Here is an 18,093-nt window from a genome sequence, read left to right on the forward strand (position 1 = left end):
CCTGCCTGCTTTTCCAGTCACATTTCTTCATTTTCACTTCTCCTCCATGCACACCTGAGGCAGTGTGGCTCAATTTGCGCTTCCCAACCCATCTCCCACCCCTCAGGGTGTGCTCCCCGGGCACAGCTCTCCCCCTTCACTGAGGGGACAGCCCCTGAGGCGGTCACCGCGTGAGGCAGCATCATGGTTCCCTCAGCACTGCCAAAATGCCTGGGCTCGCCCCACCGACCCCTCACGGTGCCGAGCGCCCCATGGCGCAGCCAGAGCCCCTCTCCCTGAGGCGGGCGGGCACACCACAAGATGGCGCCCAGCCTCGAGCACCACCTGGGGCAGAAAACAGCATGCCATGGTGGCCTGAGGAACACAGCAGACTACAGAAACACACACAACACCCACATGGAGTAGTAGTGGTGGTGATGGTGTAGGGGACACTACACAAACCCACCCCACCGAGCACCGTAAGCCCGGCAAGGCTTTCCCCGCACGCAGGCGCAGCGCCGCCCGCCCTCACTGCCCGCGCAGGCGCCGCCCGCGGTCCCGGGAGCGGGGCACCCTGTGGCGCTGAGGGGCCGTGAGGGGCCGGGGGTGCTGCTGGGGACGGGTCCCTCAGGATCTGGTCCCTCAGGGTCCAGCAAAGGGTTTTGGGGTGCTGGGGAAGGGTTTGAAGAGTGTTCCCGTGGGCGAACGTCCTGTTAAAAAGTTTAAGGAACAAGTTTAAGTAACGGTGTTAGTGAAGTGTTGTGAAAAAGTCTTCGTTTTGCTCAGGGTCGCTTGCAGGCAAGTAATCCGCGTTGGGGTGTAAAGCCACAGGTTTTGTGGGCTTGGTTTCGTTTTTGAGAGAGTTGAACGGGTCTCTTAGAGCTAACCTATAGGCTTGAAGTTATTTTTGCTTCTTGGTAGTAAGAGAGCCAAATCTATGACAAGCTCAGTACTGTATAGGTATGATAAAGCATTTTGTAGTCTTGCTTGGATTAAGAAACAATAATATCACAGATGGGGTCTGTGGGTTTCCTTTCTAATGTGCAGATTGTTAAAAATTCCAAATTAAATTGACTTCCTGTAGTAATTATGTTCTTTTTTTCCCTAATAGGATGCCATAGGCTGAATTTGGAACAACCAGAGGGAACGCTGACTTGACAAGACAAATGAAGATGAGGAGATAACCGAGGTGTCCTTGGTACAGAGCCAGGAAGAGCAGAGCTGCTGGGTTAGTAACACTTCGGCATGTTTCATCTTGGAAGAGGAAGCCCCTTGTGCCAGTCCTGTGTTGCCCAGCGACTTCTTTGTGGGATTTTATTTTTAAGAGGCTTGTGTTTTGAAATTCCCAGTGGCAAGTTTTAGGTAAACAGAGGGCGTAGCTGACGATTTTCCAGCTGCATTTTGGTCATTAGCAGGTGGTTCACAAGTGCTAAACTAAGTCAGATATTGCCAAATCAATTTAAAGTTGATACATGCTGAGTGGTGTGATTTATCATTTTAATTAAGTTGCTTTTCTGAGCAAACTGGGAATGCATATTATAATCTAAAAGTCCACTTGTATGAGTAATTACTTTTTCAAGCAGCATCCCCAGAAGGATCAAATGAAATAGATTATTTTCACAGACCTGGGTACCCGATTTTTTTATTTTATTTTTTTATTTTTTTTTTTTATAGAAAAGATTAATTGTTTATACAGATGGACAATAAAAATCTTGTGGCTCCCAGCAATCCTTTTATTGCTGCTTGGGTTGCACAAAGGTTAAACAAAGGACTGGTACTTAACAACCTGGCTTTGTAAGGATTTTGAGTTAGACAAGCAGTAGGAGCCATTCACATTAAGAAAATACTTTGTTTGGAGTGAGCTTTTTTTTGATGAGTTTGATGTTGTAGGATCTGACTTGGATATACAAGCATAGTATAATATGTCAAAGTACTTCATAAGTTGTCTTGATCCTGCATAACAATTGAAAAAAGACATCACTGCTATAGATAGCACTAGGAGGAAAAAAAAACAAACATAATAATGGAGAACACCTAAAAATTTTTTGTAGGATTTTTCATCTCAAAGAACAAGTACCATAGATTTTTATTACTGAAGGAAAAATAGTACACAAAATTCATAGCCAGATCCTGTATACCAGTTAGTAGTGCCATTTGCCACCTTGAAGAAAAGGTATTCATAAAGCAAGATTCTACTTAGTGCATAAAACCACTGTGTAACTTCAGCAGGTGTCTTTATGAATGTAACAGTTAGAAAATAAGCTCTAGTATTTCTTCTTAGAGTTTTTTACTCATTTCTGCAGCCATGTGACTCATAATCAGGTGAAAAGGGTACTACGTGTAACTCATTTTGTTTTTTAACAGAGACTGTCCATCTCAAGATGGAAGAACCAGCGTCTGATAAATTGACATCTTTGTGCAATACTCCAAAGGACTCTGGCTCAGCAGCTCCCCAGAGGACTGGTTCAGGGAAGCAGGTATAAAAACTTGTTTTTCCAATAATGTGATTCTTCATAGTAAGAAAAATGCTTATGAAATCATCAAGTAGTTGGAAGGTAGCTTATACGTACAGCTACAAGGTTGTGCAGATAAAGGGTGTAAGGAGTGTTCTTGGCATGCCTTGCTCTGAATACGCATACGTTTGCTGTGAATAAAGTGATGTATTCGCTATTAGCAGTCTACCAAAAATCCCATACTAGTAATTTTCAATACTACTTAGTTTTCTCAAGCCAAAGTTGTCTTTCCATGTCTATTTGCACTTGAATATAGTACGCTCTGATTGCAGTTGGGATATTCTCCATAATGCCAGACTCTTCTTGGGATTTCTCCTAGCATGTGTACTGTGATGCTGTCACACTCACCGTAGTGCATGTTACTAAAAACTGCATTTATGCTGGATAAAGCTAGGTTGCAGACGTTCCTTAGGTAATCCTTCTCACCCTTATTTTAGTATTTTCCCACAGGTAAAAACGTTAGACACAAACTATAAAAATACTTATTTTGAAGAAAAAAACACTTTAGATGTTCATTAGTAAAAGACCTCAAAGCATGAACAAGTTGAAATACTTAGAAGTAGAAAATATGTTTTAGTGCTAATGCAGGAAACGTGGTGGGATGCAACAACAGCAACAAAAAATCTCCATTAAACAAGAGGAGAAATCAAACCAGATGAAATAAAATCAGCAAAGCTGATATATGCCATGTCTTCTGCACAAAGACTAGATGAGTAGCTTTCCCTTAGTAAGGATTATTGGATTTGGTCCTAGACAACATGGAGGTATGTTTTCCAGTAAATTGCACCCATGTGTGCAAACACACCTGAAAGGAAGGAATCAACTTGTTAACTTTAAGTTTACAAATGCTACAGTGACAATTCAGAAGTCTGGTTACAATTATCTCTATGTATATGACATATTCTGCATGGAGTTCAGTTTCGGTTCTTTGAAATTTGATCAAAGATGAGACTTTTGTGATCTTTCTCTCTTTTGCTGTTCTTCATTTTCTTCAGCCAATGAGTGCAACTCTAAGGGAACGATTAAGGAAAACAAGACGTTCATTTAATGCTAATTTTACAGTGGCAAAGCGGCTCAAAATAGACAGTGAAGAAAAAGACTGTGCTGATGTTGACACAGAACATCTGCCAAAAAGAAGTGTGGATTGTTCCAGGTTACAAGATGGTTCTGAAAGCCTGGAAGGAAACTGCACTGGGCATACATGTTTCAAAAGTCCCTCACAGAACAGTCTCCGTGAATCAGGAGAGAATGAGGTTAGGGTTGATCTTAGTCACCAACAGTCCCTGGAAGAAAAACTAAGGCTGGTGAAACAAGTGCAAGAGAAGGAAGAACTACTTCGAAGGCTCAAAATGGTCAAGATGTACCGATCTAAGGTGAGGAGAACCTCTGAAAAAGCACTTCTAAATCACACTTTGAAGTGAAATGGAGTCAAATCTTCATTTACTGATTTAAGTTACAATACTGAGCCATTTAGTTTGTGTGGTATTTGTATATTATCTCAGTTTTAAGCATATTATAAACATAGATTCGCAGAGTATGAAACTGATTTGTCATTTGCTGAAATGTCTTTTTTGTCCCAATTTCAGAACAACCTGTCTGAACTGCAGGCTTTGATAGCAAAATGGAGAAGCAGCACCCAGCTGATGCTCTATGAGCTACAGTCAGCTTTTTCTGCAGATGGCAAGAAAGTGAGTCTCAGTCAACTGATAGATTCTTTTGGGTTAGAAGACCAGTTACTGCACTACAGCAGAACAGAAGAAGATTTTGTAGACACCTAATCTACTGGTGCAAAGTTTTCAATTACACACATGCATAAGCAGAAAAGACTGAATGAATTCTGATAACCTTAGAAGTGTCAATCAGACAGTGAACTTTATTTTCCAAGAGGTTTTCTCATGAGCTACTGGTGAAACTGTACATAGATACGGTAGGCACTGTAAAAGGCATTACTCTACAGAAGAGATTGAGCCCATGCTGACTTTTGGAAAACACAATTTCAGATGCTGGTCAAAACAGTTGCCTTTAGGGGAACTGTTCCTCCTAACCCTTCAGCCACAGCCTGTGGTAGTAGAAGGGAAGGGTAGAAAACAGGAATTGACATCTGTCTGCTGTACTACATTATGGGAAAGCTGCAATGTTCTGTTTTGTTTTTTTTTTTTTTCCCCCTTTGTATAAGAAAAGTGCTCCCTTGTCTAATGAAGTGCTTCAACTACAGCATTGCTTACCTTTCTGCAGTAAAGCTGAATAAAACAGCATTTCATTTATCTTATTCGTTCGTATTATTATTCGTTGTCTCTTCAAAATGTTTTTCTATAATTTAAGTTGAAATTGCTCATTTTCTCACTTCTAAACACATATTGGTATGACTCTTCAGCTTTTATTCTCCTTAAAATCATCACTTATCTAGTGTAACATTACATAAATCTCTCCTGTGAATATTTTTTCATACGCAATCACGATTGTCATTGGCTGTACCTTAACTGTTCAGTATGGATGCTATTTTTCCTGTTTTCCTTAATAAGGAGCAATTTCTTAGATACCTCAAGTGGAAAGAAAATCACAGATGAAATAGTTCATTGTAACACTGATAGGCCTCATTAGACTTAAGTTTGGAGTCACAAGAATTCTTACTCTTAAGAATACTGAATGCTGCTGCCTGCTGAGAATTAATGAAGAGATTATTGAATAACCTTTATTACTGATCACAGTTTGAGTATTAAGAAACTATTTCTTTGTGCCTCTTTAGCTTACTGAGAAATGATGATAGGGCTTCCTGATAGGGGTACTTCTTTTCCCCAAGACCTTTAGCAAATTTGGAATTCCGTTGCTTCTATGGAAGTTTTCAACAGGAAGAAAAAAAAATGTTGCAAAAAGAGTGCAAGATATAATTAGAATCCTTAGAGACCTGTTAGATGTGATAAAGCAAAAAAGCAGCTGCAGTGAGGTTAAAACAGAAGTAGTTTTCCTTATAAGCACAGAACTTTGCTAAACCTAAGGTATCAAAGTTAATGTTCTTAGAAAGGGGTAAGTTTAGATTTTATGTGAATTTATGGAAGTGGAAGAGAAATTAAAGCGTGGAAGAGAAATTAAAGCATGGAAGAGAGAAACAATTTGTAGATGTAAAATCACATCTTTCTTGCAGTACTTCATTTCAAAATGTCCTCCAATTGCATATTGCAGACTAAGGATATGCATTCTACAACTACATCTTCCACTTATTTTCTGTAATGAGCTATATGTTTATATAATCAAAACAGCAGAAATATATCAAAACAACAGAAAGATAATACTAAGTATAAAATATATGAAACAGACAAACGTGCATCTTTCAAACTGGTACTATTTTAAAAGAAATTACAGAAGAAAGTGTTGAGAGTTTAGGGAGAGAAGGTGTATGTCCAAACTCTGGGTCTTAGACAAGACCAGTTTCCTATACATCTACCAGGACTGGGCTTTTTAAAGAATAGGGAATGTTCTTGATCTCAGTCTTTCAGCTTCTGCCTGAAGAATTCCAAACTCTTCTTCTTGTTCCCTTAGGAGATCCCGCAGGTTTTTCTGCTTCAAAATCTCTTGGTAACGCTGCTTCGCGTTCCTTTCAGAAACACGCTGTATGTCTGCATAAAACAAAATACAAGGGTCACCCTGTACATACAGTGACTGCATAGTCTTTATACAGGACCTGCTCCAGAGTTATTCCAAGTTCTGTATAAAATAGGCAAGTTAGCTTTAAGAGTCTTTAGTGAATAAGGCAAATAAACAAATAAAAAAGGCACTGGGTGCACACCCAATGTGTTAAAACCATTTTACAAGTGAAAAGAACTACACAGTTTTCCTAATAAGGCGTACCCTTCTCAGCTTCTTGGTCCTCTGTTCACTTGACTGTATGGAAAGTCAATTAACTTTGGCTACAAGAGCACCAATCTCTAGGTATGATCTTATGTAAATAGCATTAAATATGGTGTGGTAGAAAAGCTAATTGTGCATGTAGTGTGATAGATAGGAATTTCTTTTCCCTTAGGTGATGCTGACGGAGAATAGGACTGTCTAGCTTAGGAGGTGTTTTCTGAATGTTCTTTGCTTGTGACTTAAAGTGCGTTACTGTGACTCACCAGCTGCCCGAGAGATATGCCTCCTTTCTGAAACAGACACAAGCATTTCCTTTAGCTGAAGGCTGAGCTCATAGTTTGCCTGCTCTTTTAAAGCGATGCACTTCTCCAACTCTCTAATTCTTTTCTGACGGTGCTTCGTATTCTTCTTGTGCAACTGTCCATTTCCAAAAGAATAAAGCAAATGCATGAGATAATACAGAAGACAAACTTTTGATGGAAGCCTACAATCTTCAACACTGTATTGTAGCTCAATTCATTTTCATGTGCTTTGATTTGCTAGCTTTACTTTGTATAGTGTCTTTCAGTATGCTTTATGCAGTTCTAATACAAGTAGCAGACGAACAAAAAGGCATGGGCCAAGGAGAGAGAGATTTAATAGAAAACTTGAAAGACAAAGCAGGGAAAGGAAGTCAGTGGAATCAGCGCATTGAAAATACTCCCTTGGCTGCCAGCCACTGTGGAAGATAGGCTATTGTGCTGATGCTGTCTTCAAGGGCTGTAAAGGGCCAGAGTAAATACCAAAGATTGAAAAGGAACACAGAGAAAATGGAAGCTGATGTCAGCTACAGTAACCTGGAGAAAATCCAGTGGAATCCCTTACAGACAAGGACAGTCATAATTTAAATGTAGAAATAGGTAAGGGAGCCAGCAAATCAGATTGCTGTGTCTGTGTTATTTTGAATATAGGAGGGTAGTGATATGAACAGACCGGTAGTCCTACAGAGAAACAGCTGTAGGCAACTTGAAAAAACTACTGAAAGATGAATAAATACATAGGTGTGTATATGTATATATACATTCATCTGTGTGTGGAGTTGTGGCTGTGCTTTAACAGTCCTTGAGTTAGCTGAAGAGGTGGTATGCTGATGTGGGATGCTGTTATTCCTTACAAACACCTTTTGCTAATGAAGGAGAGGAGTTGCATTTAAATTAAGGACGTCTCTCAAATGTGGTGGTTCACTGGTTCGCTTAGGAATAATTACCTTATCCATGACATCAAGAGTCTGCTTCATCACTGAAATGCGGTGGGCAATGCGACTGTCATAGTTCAGCATGGTTAGGAACTGAGAATTAAAAACAGAAGGAAAGGAGGTTGTTAAGCCTTTGCTGTTCTCAACAATTCCACACTTCTGTAAAGACAGTCATGATACGTGAAACTCAAAAAAAAAACAAAAAAAAACAAAAAAACAGAATTAGACACAGTGGAAAACCTTGCTAGTGATCATAAATGGATATGTTAAAGATAGTCTTGCCATACAATAGACCATGCAGCCTTTAAGCAGCGTGGTATGTTTTGATGGAAACAAAGACCATATGAATTTGTTGTGAGGTTGTCAAAAACAAGATACACTTTTACTTGTAAGATCATCAAAGCTAGCACAGGTGGAGGCCAAAGTTGCGCAGAAGACAGGTTTCTGTGGATGTAACATTTATCTTTCTGAAAAAACATCCCACCAAACCGACAGATAACAGTTCTGTGGTTTGTCTCCAGTTAAAAGAAGAGAAACAGAAAAGACCCAGCAGGCTCCTTGCCTACAGCACCAAATTGCTTTCATTCACTTTTTCTACCACTAGCCTTCATTCCAGGCATTCTCAGGTCCTGGCCCCCATGTGTTTCTCTGAGCCATGTTTCTTTCTGCTCCTGTCATGGTCTCTGTTGCCCTTCCTACTAGCCCTTTCCTACTAGCATTTCTACTCAAAAATACCATTGCTATGGGCAAGGACAAGTCTAACTGGCAAACAGTGCATCTCTTTAAGTGAAGTTTGACATAAGGTAACAGCGACACCCTGGTGATAAATTTGTTGCAAGAACTTTTCAGTGCATTGTCTCATCACCTCTTCAGAAAGCTGTTTTGCTGATGTTAGTTTCAGAAGTCCCATGGCTGTGATTCAGAAATGAACAAGCAGTTTGGACAGGCAGAACTAATGAAGCCTGAGCAGAACAGATGTTTGGGTTTTCTTCTGACCTTTTGATTGAATTGCAATATCTTTACTCACTCTCCAATATTCTTTATTTTCCCTGTGCTTTATAGCTCTCCCCACTGCAATATCTCCAGCTTCCCTGTCCTCCAACATCCATTACTTTGAACCTTTATTTCCCCTACCTCATCACCGCAAAACCAGCTTTACATCCGATCCTGCAGCACCCTCACACTTCCTCTACCACCTCTCTTCTCCTCTCTTCTCCCAGGGGTATCCCCATTGCTCTTCCACAACCTTTTCCTGTTTTCTGGCCTGCCAAATGCATTTCTTCAAAGCTCTGTAGGTGCTGACTGGTCTGCCCAGCTGCTGTCTCTTGCTTGCCAGACATAGCAAACAATTACCTGTCATTCTTCTGCTGGTACCAAGGCCAACAAATGGCACTGGGGCTCAGCAAGGCTTCTGTAGGAACTCTATCTCTGAATACTGAGCAAAAATTACAGTATTTCTGTGAGACACCAGATGGGTGCACTTGGGAACTAGTCAGGGATAACTTTGCCCTCGTTTGCAACTGAATTTCATCACTGATCAATCTCAAGAGCAAAACTTCTCTTTGGAAGCTGAACTGTTGACATGTTAGGTTTCTGGGTAGCAGTAAGAGAGTTAAGATGTATAAACAACTGCAGAAGAGGAGGCAGCAAAATTCTCTGTGGTATGAAGTATAAATTAGAGAAAGTAACTCACTAGCTGGCGATCTTTTGAAATAGGTAACACTGCAATATCCCGAGCCTTCTGTTTCAGATCTTCTATTTGCATTCTCATTTTCTTATGTTCCCATTCCAACAGAAATATCCCTCTAGAGAAGTCTTTACGCTCCACCATGCTAGCAATTTTTTTTTCTCCTTGAGTCTGAAAAAAAAAAAAAAGAGAGATTAATCTTAATTAACACACTCTATGGATTATGGAATAATTATTTGCAACAAGATGGGCAAGCTTCCAAAGTGATGATATTAGTAAGGAAAATGTGCCATACTGCAGACTCTTTCCAGACTTTGCCCAAGATGGTTATCTTTTGTGGAATTTTATTCCCTTTTATGCTTTGTGCCACAGTCTTGGATCATAGGAGGAGATGAAGAAAATTACAATAAACCTTTCTCTCTACGTCTTGCTATCTTTTATAAGAAGGCTAAGGCATCTGATCTCTACAAAATACACACTTGCTCTGTATAAGGTATTTCGCAGTTGTTGCTGAAGGCTTTGTGTATTAGCAGTAAAAGGCAAATTTTCAGCTAGAATGCTTAAAGTATGATAATCGATTTCACCGTACGTAAAAGGTGTATCAGTTTGTTAAACCTTAATGTAAGCTACTGCTCAGCATGACTATATGTTTGCCTTGAGAGAATTCTAGGACTGTAGCCCAGGATATTAGGATTTTCTATTTACAGCATGTTTGTAAGTGATGGCATGTCTAAAAACTGTTGTCATTTCATTGATCTGAATTGTATTCATCAAACATCAAGAAAGCAGTCTGCACTGCAATCTCTATATCATAATAAGGGGCATTACAGAATTCTTAACAGCTTTTAGTTTACAATTGAGCCTCCTGGTGTGTAGTAATGAATTGAAACTAGATATCAAACTAGAGAAAAAACAGAGTCCCTGAAGACCAATATATTTATTTAAAAAAATTAAATTTCCTTATAAGTTACCGTGATACTGGAATTCAGTTCTTCAACAACACTCCTATTAATGAGAATGGCATTGGTGTAATCTGGGATCTCAGTAATTTCCAATTCCACCTGTCCTTGTTTTAACAAAAACTGGAAAGTCAAATCCAAATGAAATTTCATCTTCTTCTCCTGCAGCCTAAAATGGCAGAAAACAAAAACAATGCTCAGTGATTTCAACTTAATTATATAAATCCCCCCGTGATTCTCAAAATGTTTATTACTGATAAGTGGTATATTCATGTAGGGCTTACTTTTTGACAGCCTGTCTTCTATGTGCTCCAAAAATGACTATGGAGTTGGCAATTTATTTCTGTACATAAAGTTGTCAGCCACTAGAATCAGTTTAACAAACTCTAGCAGCTGTTCTGAAAAAAAAATGTATTTACCAAACAAAAGCCTCAACAACAATTGAAAAGGAAGTGAAGGAGACTCCCAGCAAGCACTCTTTTTTGCTGTTGTTTTTTAATTTAAATTATCCTAGGGTTTGCTCCTGAATTCCAATGAATGTGAAGATTATGTCATGTACATGAAAAAAATGAAATCAGCTCAGTGAAGTCAGCTGTTGTGTGACTGAGCTGCAAACTGCAGTCAGCAGTGATCACTGTAGCTTCCTCAGGCCTATATGAGCAGAAGTTAGCTGACCCAGCTAGCACAACTATGACCTTGAAGGCTTTTTGGCATTCACTGTAAGAAACAGCTTTTGGGGCAGTGAGTTTGCATCGAAGACCGTGCCATCTTGACTCATGTTGTTACTTAAAATGCTAGGTTAAGACTGGTTTGGGCCTGCTCACACATGCTGCAATCACACCTCACCTCTGAAATATCTTAGCTCTTTTAGATGAATTCTAGATAACAGACTGTTGGAGAGCACAGCTGTGTAATTCTGTATGTGACTTCTGGTTCTGTGATGGTGGATTATTAATATGGAGCTGAACATAGGAAAAGAGACAAAATTACCAAATGAGTTCTTGGGAAACGTATTCTATGTCTGACTTAATCTTCTGATCGTCATCCATTCTTCTCTGGAGAAAGGCCTGCATCTCTGCCAGATTTAGGGCTTTCCACTTCACCTAAACAAGCAACATCATGGCATTCTGAACTTTTCCAACTTCATAAACATGTCAGGACAAGCAAGAAGAGAGCATAATATCTTAAGAAGACGTGTGTGTAAATATAAACATGCTGCCTGATATTTTTGGAGTCCTAGTAGAGCACATGACATAGAGGTTACAATTCTTACATTCAGCTCAAAAAATAATTTATTCATTTATGTATGATTTATTGACATTAAGGGAAATCATTTTTTCTTCTATCTTGGTCAAATATACCTACATCTCTGGAAATTTCAGATTTCCACCTTCATGCTTTTAAAATAAGCAAATAGTTCACTAGAGCTTTCCAGCAATACCCTCTGTTAAGAATTGCTCTTGGTGTTGTAGAAGAAAATGGTTATACATTGGTGCAGATGTAGCATTCCAATTGGAGAGAAAGACTCCAACAGATGATGAAAATCAAATATTTTAATAGGCTTTTATAATAAAGTTTTTTTTATTATTACTTTTTAAAGAAACTGTATCAAGGTTATAATTATCTTGATCAAATCCTTCCACCCTAGTATGGTAATGTTTGCTCTGAAGGAGAACTAGAGCCGGTTTCTCTTCTTGACATTTCTGTTATTCTGAATTGAAGGTGACTAGAGGTAACTTACCAACTCAGATGCAGTTTTTGTATGCTACATTGTCACTTCACTACCAGTCTAACCCTACATTGAACTCCACAGAAGTTTTAAGACTTGAAAATACTGAGAAGTATAGTGGAAAAGTGAAGGATTTACATACCAGTTGCTCACTCTCCATTTTATTTCGTCTAGCTTGACAAAACTGTTCCCATATAGATGGGTCTAAACCATCAGGCATGTGCTTCGGATTATCCAGCTCATCCATGGCTTTCGTTAAACAGGTGAGCATATCTTTGTAATCTTCAGTTGAGGCTGAACAATTCCTATATGGATTAGCGGTGTAAGGGAGCATTTTTCTCACTGGGGTCCTAGTGTACATACACAATACATGCAGTATTTACTTATTTTTTATTACATAAAAGACGCTCATACATATAACTGAATATTTCATACTCTCAATCTCTTGAAGAGCAAAAAGGTAAGACAATGTCTTACACAAAATAAGAATATGTTTTTGAGAACTGATGGTTATTTAGATTGCATTTAAAATAGATTTTGTAGAGTAGATAAGGAAATGTTAGTATTCAAAATAACATTTTTTTATATGATAGGAAATTAAATACTGTTAACCAACCAATAAAAGCAGGCAGTCTACTGATTACCAAAATAATTTGGATTATTGAAAGAAATAGCAATCTCATTCTTGAAACACAGGTGATACTAGTATTTAAACAATTCTAATCAGGGTGACCTTACCTTGGTCGACATTTGTAAAGTTGGAGAAGTTCATCAAGAAGATCTTCAGGAACGTCAGCAAAGTCCGTACTAAAATCACTTTCCAGATTCTAGGACAGAAACAGAAAGCTTCCTTGTCATTACAATGTTATTTTTAAGAAAGCAGCAACTTACCCATATCTTAACAATGCAAAAATACTGTGCTTTTCCAAGCTCTCACAAGCATTGAGGAAATGTGGACCATTTCATAATTTTTTATATGCATATACTCTCCTTCATTACCTTATTTCAGCACTCAGCAAATTGAGCAGAACTCATCCCATGCTTAAAATGATGTATGTTCTTATTACCGAGACACGGCATTAACTCTTTTATTCCTGAATCTTGCTTGTGTTTCACTAGAGTCTCACCTTATCTTCAGCTATTGCATTTTCATATGCATCACTGTGAAACTCAATTTTCTCTTTTGTATTCTGGATTATTCCTGTAACGTTGACCTGTAGCAAAACCAGAGGATTTCAAGAATGAAACTCAACCAGAAGAAGCACTGAATGGCTATTCATATACACTGATGAAGCTGACACCTTCTCAGTTCTAGAGAAAACCTAATGAGCCATTTTTAAGAATACAATGCCTTATTCAGTGGTTTATTTGTAGATGCAGCTTAGAGGTGAGCAGGTATGAAATTCAAGTATTCCAGTGCTTAAGAAAGTATGAAATTTGTGTAAAAAATTACACAAATTCTTCTAAGTCTTCCTTTTAAATTTTGAAGGTGAGGATCTATGTTGATTCTTGTTTTTACTTGCATAGAAATTTCCTTTTCCTTTCATTTCATCACGTCGTATCAGTCAGAGATTCTCAAATGCTGCTCAGTGAAAGGTTCGTGACTGTAGAATGCAATTTCCCTGTCAGCATGCCACACGTCAGGATACAAAGTTTATCTGTTTTATCAAGGCTGTTAAATGTTTGTACTTTGCTGGGGAGACTGCTTTGTTGCATGTGACAGTTTGCGTGGACCAAAAGATGGGAATATTTACCAATGGGAATATTTAGAAAATTTTTAAAAATGCATTTTGAAAAATGCAACTTGGTATACACTGGGCCTCAGATAACTTTAAAACTAGTTCAGCTAGCAAACTAATGACACGGGCTAGATGCCTACATTGGAACCTCTCCATGAAGCTCACATACAAACAGCTGCTTGCAGCTCCAAACAGAAATCTCTACAGGTTGAGTGGGAAGTCTGACATGGGGAGGCACTACTGCGTTCTCTGTGGACTCAGGAACACCTACACCAACTGGGCAAATGGACTAATATTGTGCCGTGAGCCAGAAACAACCTGCAGACTACCACTTAGATCACCTGAATCGGACAGGTGTTGGCAGGACACAGGAAACAGAACTGTCAGACACAAATATTACTTTTGGCAGTAAGCACTCGTATTGAAATACAGCTCGACTACTTGCGCTCTCCAGTCTTTTTGTTGACTTGTATAAGGTATGGCAGGGACTGGCATACTCTTCAGGAGATTAAGTTTGTTGATACGTGTATAACCACATTGTACTCTGTATTATGTTCAGCTTCCACACACAGGTGCTCATGTACTACCTCTGCCTGTGCTTTCGGCTGCCAAACACAAGTCAGTGTGGCCCTGGACTATATTAGACATCCCAGAGAAAACGTGATGGCATTACATGTTCTTTTGTGCGTCTTCCTGTCACAAATAGCATCATTATGGTTCTGTCAGATTGATATAAGATACTCAAACAACAACAACAACAAAAAAAGAGTATATAACAAATAAATAGCTGTATGCCTTCCCAATGTATGGAGCTTCACCAAAGAACTCCAGATGAACCAAGATGAGTTTCTACTCAAAAGAATGTGTTTATATGTAGATGTATTTATAATGTACATCTTCTGTACACTTCAAGAAAAAGTCAATGGCCCTGTAAACTGCCAAAAAATCATTTACAGCAAAATGCTGATTTGGAAAGAGCAATTTTCACTAGAAACTATACTTCAAATACTACATTTTTCCTAAGAATGGCATTTAAAATAATTTACGTTCTCCTTCTGCTTCTTCATAAAGAAATGCTGAAGTCCAGCTTCTCTAGTGTCCAACTCTTCATCCAACAGTAAAGAATAAATAAGATTGACTATTTTGAGTTCTTCCTGTGAAAAGATTGTAATAAGAATTGTTAACATTCCTTCTGCACAGAGGGAGAGATGAACAATTCATGTTCTCTGCCATACCTGATAGATGACCATCTCTAAAGTCACTTTTCTTTCAAAGAGCTTGCATACAGTCTCATCAAAATTGTGTGTTGTTTCCTGTATGGAAGCCTCAAGTTTCTTCCATTCATTCTCCAGTGCCTGGGGAAGGGAAAGACAAGAGAGGAGCAAACATACACAGGAGAACAAATTCTCGTACAGTATACTGAAGAATGCTGGAAAATTCACAGTATGGAACTGTATCTCCCCAACAAAAAGCTTTTCTTTTTATTTCCCTTAAGTTTTTTTAGTCCTGTCCTGCATTGCATTTTTCCTCTGTTTTCTTGCAACGAAGGTGTCTAAGCTCTTTATGTACTTTTATCAAAAGACTAGTTTGTATTCCTGTTAATGATTCTGAACAGCCGTTTTAGAAATTCTAAGAGTCCATATTTTACATCATCAAAACAACAGCTACATTCTGGAAGACAGTATTTTCATGACTGTGGCAAAACAGAAGGCATGATTCACATTTCTTTGAATCCATCCTAACAGTATTGTGGGTTGTTCCAGGGACTGAAGCTATTCATTTCCATCATCAACTAAATACTGTATTTGAAAGGCATTAACGATGATTTTGTAAAAGAAAAATCCCTCAGCCAAAAGGTCCCAGAAGTTACATTTTTCGAAGGATAATGCTGCCAGAATATGAAGTTATGTTGTCCAGATACCACTTTGAAGGATAAATGCCATTGTATTGTGTATGGCATCAGCTACTCTGGGAATGGAACCTGAAAAAAACGTTTCAGGAATAGTGGTCTATTTTGGAATGAAAATTACTTTTTGTCAGATATCACAAGTTTTGTCATATACTAACTGTTATTAGTAGAGACTGCCTTTTTTACTGTCTAAGCTACAACTTATGTAATATGCTGCATGATCTTCATTCTTCATTTGTTCTATTTGTTAGTATTCATTTTAGAAGTAGATCCTGAGAAAAATTAGAAAGCTTCAATTATGAGCACTGTGAACAAAGCCACTCCCTTTCTCATTTTAATTTACCCTTCTGCGCTTTTCTTTTTCTTCATTCAACTCCTTCACTTTTTCCTCATATTCTCTGAATATTATAACTTCTTGATCACTCCATTCAAGTTCAGGCTTGGATATAAAAGGAGGTGGAGGAATATTCTGCAAGTATTAAAGACAAACATGCTTAAAAAGCAATTTTAAGTCTCCATCAGAATACTAATAAACTACAACATGTATCAAATTTAATGAAAGGTATTAGAGACAGGTAAGATCTAAGTAACATACACGTTCTATTTCTGTGGCCTGTTGCTTGTACCAGTAGTTTTGTTGTATATTTATGGTCCTGTCCCTTTCCACTTGATTACAAAATTTTCTACTGGATCTTGTAAAATATGAGTATGTTGTACTCAAACATACTATTGTCAGTACGAGACATGTAATATTTTCTGTTACAGAATAAGTGGGGTTCTCATTTTCTGAAACAGATCAATCCCACTGATGGGGTTTGGTCTGCCTTATCCCTTCTCTGTGACACTCATGTTGTTTTCTTCCTCTCTTACTGTAACAACTTTATTTGCTGTGTTAAATGAAACACACTATTTTTCTGTAAGATCACAGCAACGGGCAATAGAGCCTTTCCCCCATAAAACAGTCATTATACTGGGATTATGTTCCTATAGGATAGGGACTTCGGGATAGGAACAGGTGTTGATGGGCAAATCATGTGCAGGCACTAGAATCTTGTAGTCTTGAGTCCACTATATGATGTTTTAAGGAATTTAACTAGGCACAATGCAATTCTACAATTCTTTGATCTTCTTTTATTACTAAGGTTGGAAATATTTACTAATTGCAATTCATGTTTCCATAAAAAAAACAACAAGCTACCTAAATGATATAGCAGAAACACAGCTTACAATTTTCAATATGTCTTCCTTTTGGACTTCTAGCACTCCACCCATCATGTCATTAAGCGCACGTAGTCTTTCATTGTCCTGGGAATGACAAAAATAATATTTTAGGATACAAAAGAAGATGGAGTAGCTGGAAGTTTTGGGAATGGTATTAGAACAGTTCACCTCTAGATCACCAATAGGATTCTACTGTGTCGCTAGTAGATTAATGCTTTTTGGTGATGCTTGTGAGAAACACTAAAGGTCTAAGATTTTTTTTTTTTTCTGATAGACAGATGGTCATATACCAAATAACTTCCTAAAGCTGCAATTTTGGCAGTTTTGGAAGCAGTACGTAGACTACACCTGACCAGTTTGCAGGCTAGGATGAATGAAGTTGTATGTCTTATGGATGCAAGTTGAATGTCTTACTGTGCATCTCTTTTGGGGCGAGAACCATTTTAGGCTTTTCACAGACATATTTACAAGCTAGAGAAAAGCACTGTGATGTAGTCCAATCCCTGAAGAGCAGAGGTCAGAGAAACTCAGCCAACAAGTTTGTATCAAGCCCAAAGCTCTTGGCTGAGCAGTAGCATACATTTAGAGATGTATCTAGTCCCCAGTCTCCCAATAGGGTGTTTTAAATTGCTACAAAGCAAATTTTTAATAACTGGGAGTGTAACACCAAACCTTTCCTCCCCCTCAGCTGCTCTGTGTAGATGTACATGTAAGTGTAAATGATACTAAGAGGGAAAAGGCACACTTTGTCATTACTTAGCATTTTTACATTTATTCTCCTATACTACTTTACTGGAATATTCCAGGACAGCATTAATTAAATAGCCCAATCAGCAACAATGGCCTGTTCAGTAAAAAGGATACAACTTTAAGTACCAGAGCAGTAAGGCGTCTTTCCATTTCAAGCTTAGCCAGCATTTCTGCTCTCTCTCTCTCTTGCGGAGTCAAGTACTTTTCAGCTTTAATCTGAAAGAAGGAAATCGGGTTCTTATCAGGATTTTTTTCTCCAAACATGATCACACATGGCTTAAGAAAATTTTGAAAGATGGTGTAATATTATTTTTATTCATTTTTTTTTTGTATCTCTGCTCTATGGTGATATACCTCAAGAAAACAAATTGTTCTTTAGAACAGCTCCAAAAACTATACTGAAAAAAAACGCTCAAATATACACTACCGTCCTTCTTGCTGATGTTAGTCATAGTTTGAGCGTGTCTTTGGGTTTTCTGACAGTAGAATAATAGACTGGTGAGAGAGAAGACAGAAGAGGGAAAAGA

General features: G+C 38.4%; 2 protein-coding genes across 2 annotated transcripts in view; one reads left to right on the forward strand and one right to left on the reverse strand.

Moving 5' to 3' along the window:
- Positions 1-628: 628 nt before the first annotated feature.
- SFR1 (SWI5 dependent homologous recombination repair protein 1) lies at positions 629-4,697 on the forward strand. The gene is made up of 5 exons (XM_084289945.1): positions 629-777; positions 1,091-1,207; positions 2,344-2,456; positions 3,488-3,865; positions 4,079-4,697. Exons 3-5 carry the CDS (start codon positions 2,361-2,363, stop codon positions 4,268-4,270), a joined length of 666 nt encoding a protein of 221 aa, XP_084146071.1. The 5' UTR covers positions 629-777; positions 1,091-1,207; positions 2,344-2,360; the 3' UTR covers positions 4,271-4,697.
- A 1,251-nt stretch (positions 4,698-5,948) lies between these two features.
- The window catches only part of CFAP43 (cilia and flagella associated protein 43), a gene marked incomplete at both ends in the record, with an annotated part of 43,738 nt that continues 31,593 nt past the window's right edge, over positions 5,949-18,093 (reverse strand). Inside the window, 14 exons of the mRNA XM_084290214.1 lie at positions 5,949-6,106; positions 6,602-6,755; positions 7,585-7,665; positions 9,266-9,430; positions 10,231-10,387; positions 11,209-11,321; positions 12,090-12,297; positions 12,686-12,774; positions 13,075-13,161; positions 14,733-14,840; positions 14,922-15,041; positions 15,939-16,064; positions 16,823-16,900; positions 17,693-17,782. Coding sequence (XP_084146340.1) covers positions 5,949-6,106; positions 6,602-6,755; positions 7,585-7,665; positions 9,266-9,430; positions 10,231-10,387; positions 11,209-11,321; positions 12,090-12,297; positions 12,686-12,774; positions 13,075-13,161; positions 14,733-14,840; positions 14,922-15,041; positions 15,939-16,064; positions 16,823-16,900; positions 17,693-17,782 — 1,734 coding nt within the window. The remainder of the gene's footprint in view (positions 6,107-6,601; positions 6,756-7,584; positions 7,666-9,265; positions 9,431-10,230; positions 10,388-11,208; positions 11,322-12,089; positions 12,298-12,685; positions 12,775-13,074; positions 13,162-14,732; positions 14,841-14,921; positions 15,042-15,938; positions 16,065-16,822; positions 16,901-17,692; positions 17,783-18,093) is intronic.

This window comes from Netta rufina (genome assembly GCF_964035555.1).
Source record: "Netta rufina genome assembly, chromosome: 7".
NCBI classification, from domain to species: domain Eukaryota; kingdom Metazoa; phylum Chordata; class Aves; order Anseriformes; family Anatidae; genus Netta; species Netta rufina.

Bases quoted from the DNA above. Each gene is read 5' to 3' on its own strand.
- SFR1 (XM_084289945.1), top strand. From the start codon at position 2,361: ATGGAAGAACCAGCGTCTGATAAATTGACATCTTTGTGCAATACTCCA. The intron at 2,457-3,487 runs GTATAAAAACTT...CATTTTCTTCAG, and splicing joins GGACTGGTTCAGGGAAGCAG to CCAATGAGTGCAACTCTAAG. The intron at 3,866-4,078 runs GTGAGGAGAACC...TCCCAATTTCAG, and splicing joins TCAAGATGTACCGATCTAAG to AACAACCTGTCTGAACTGCA.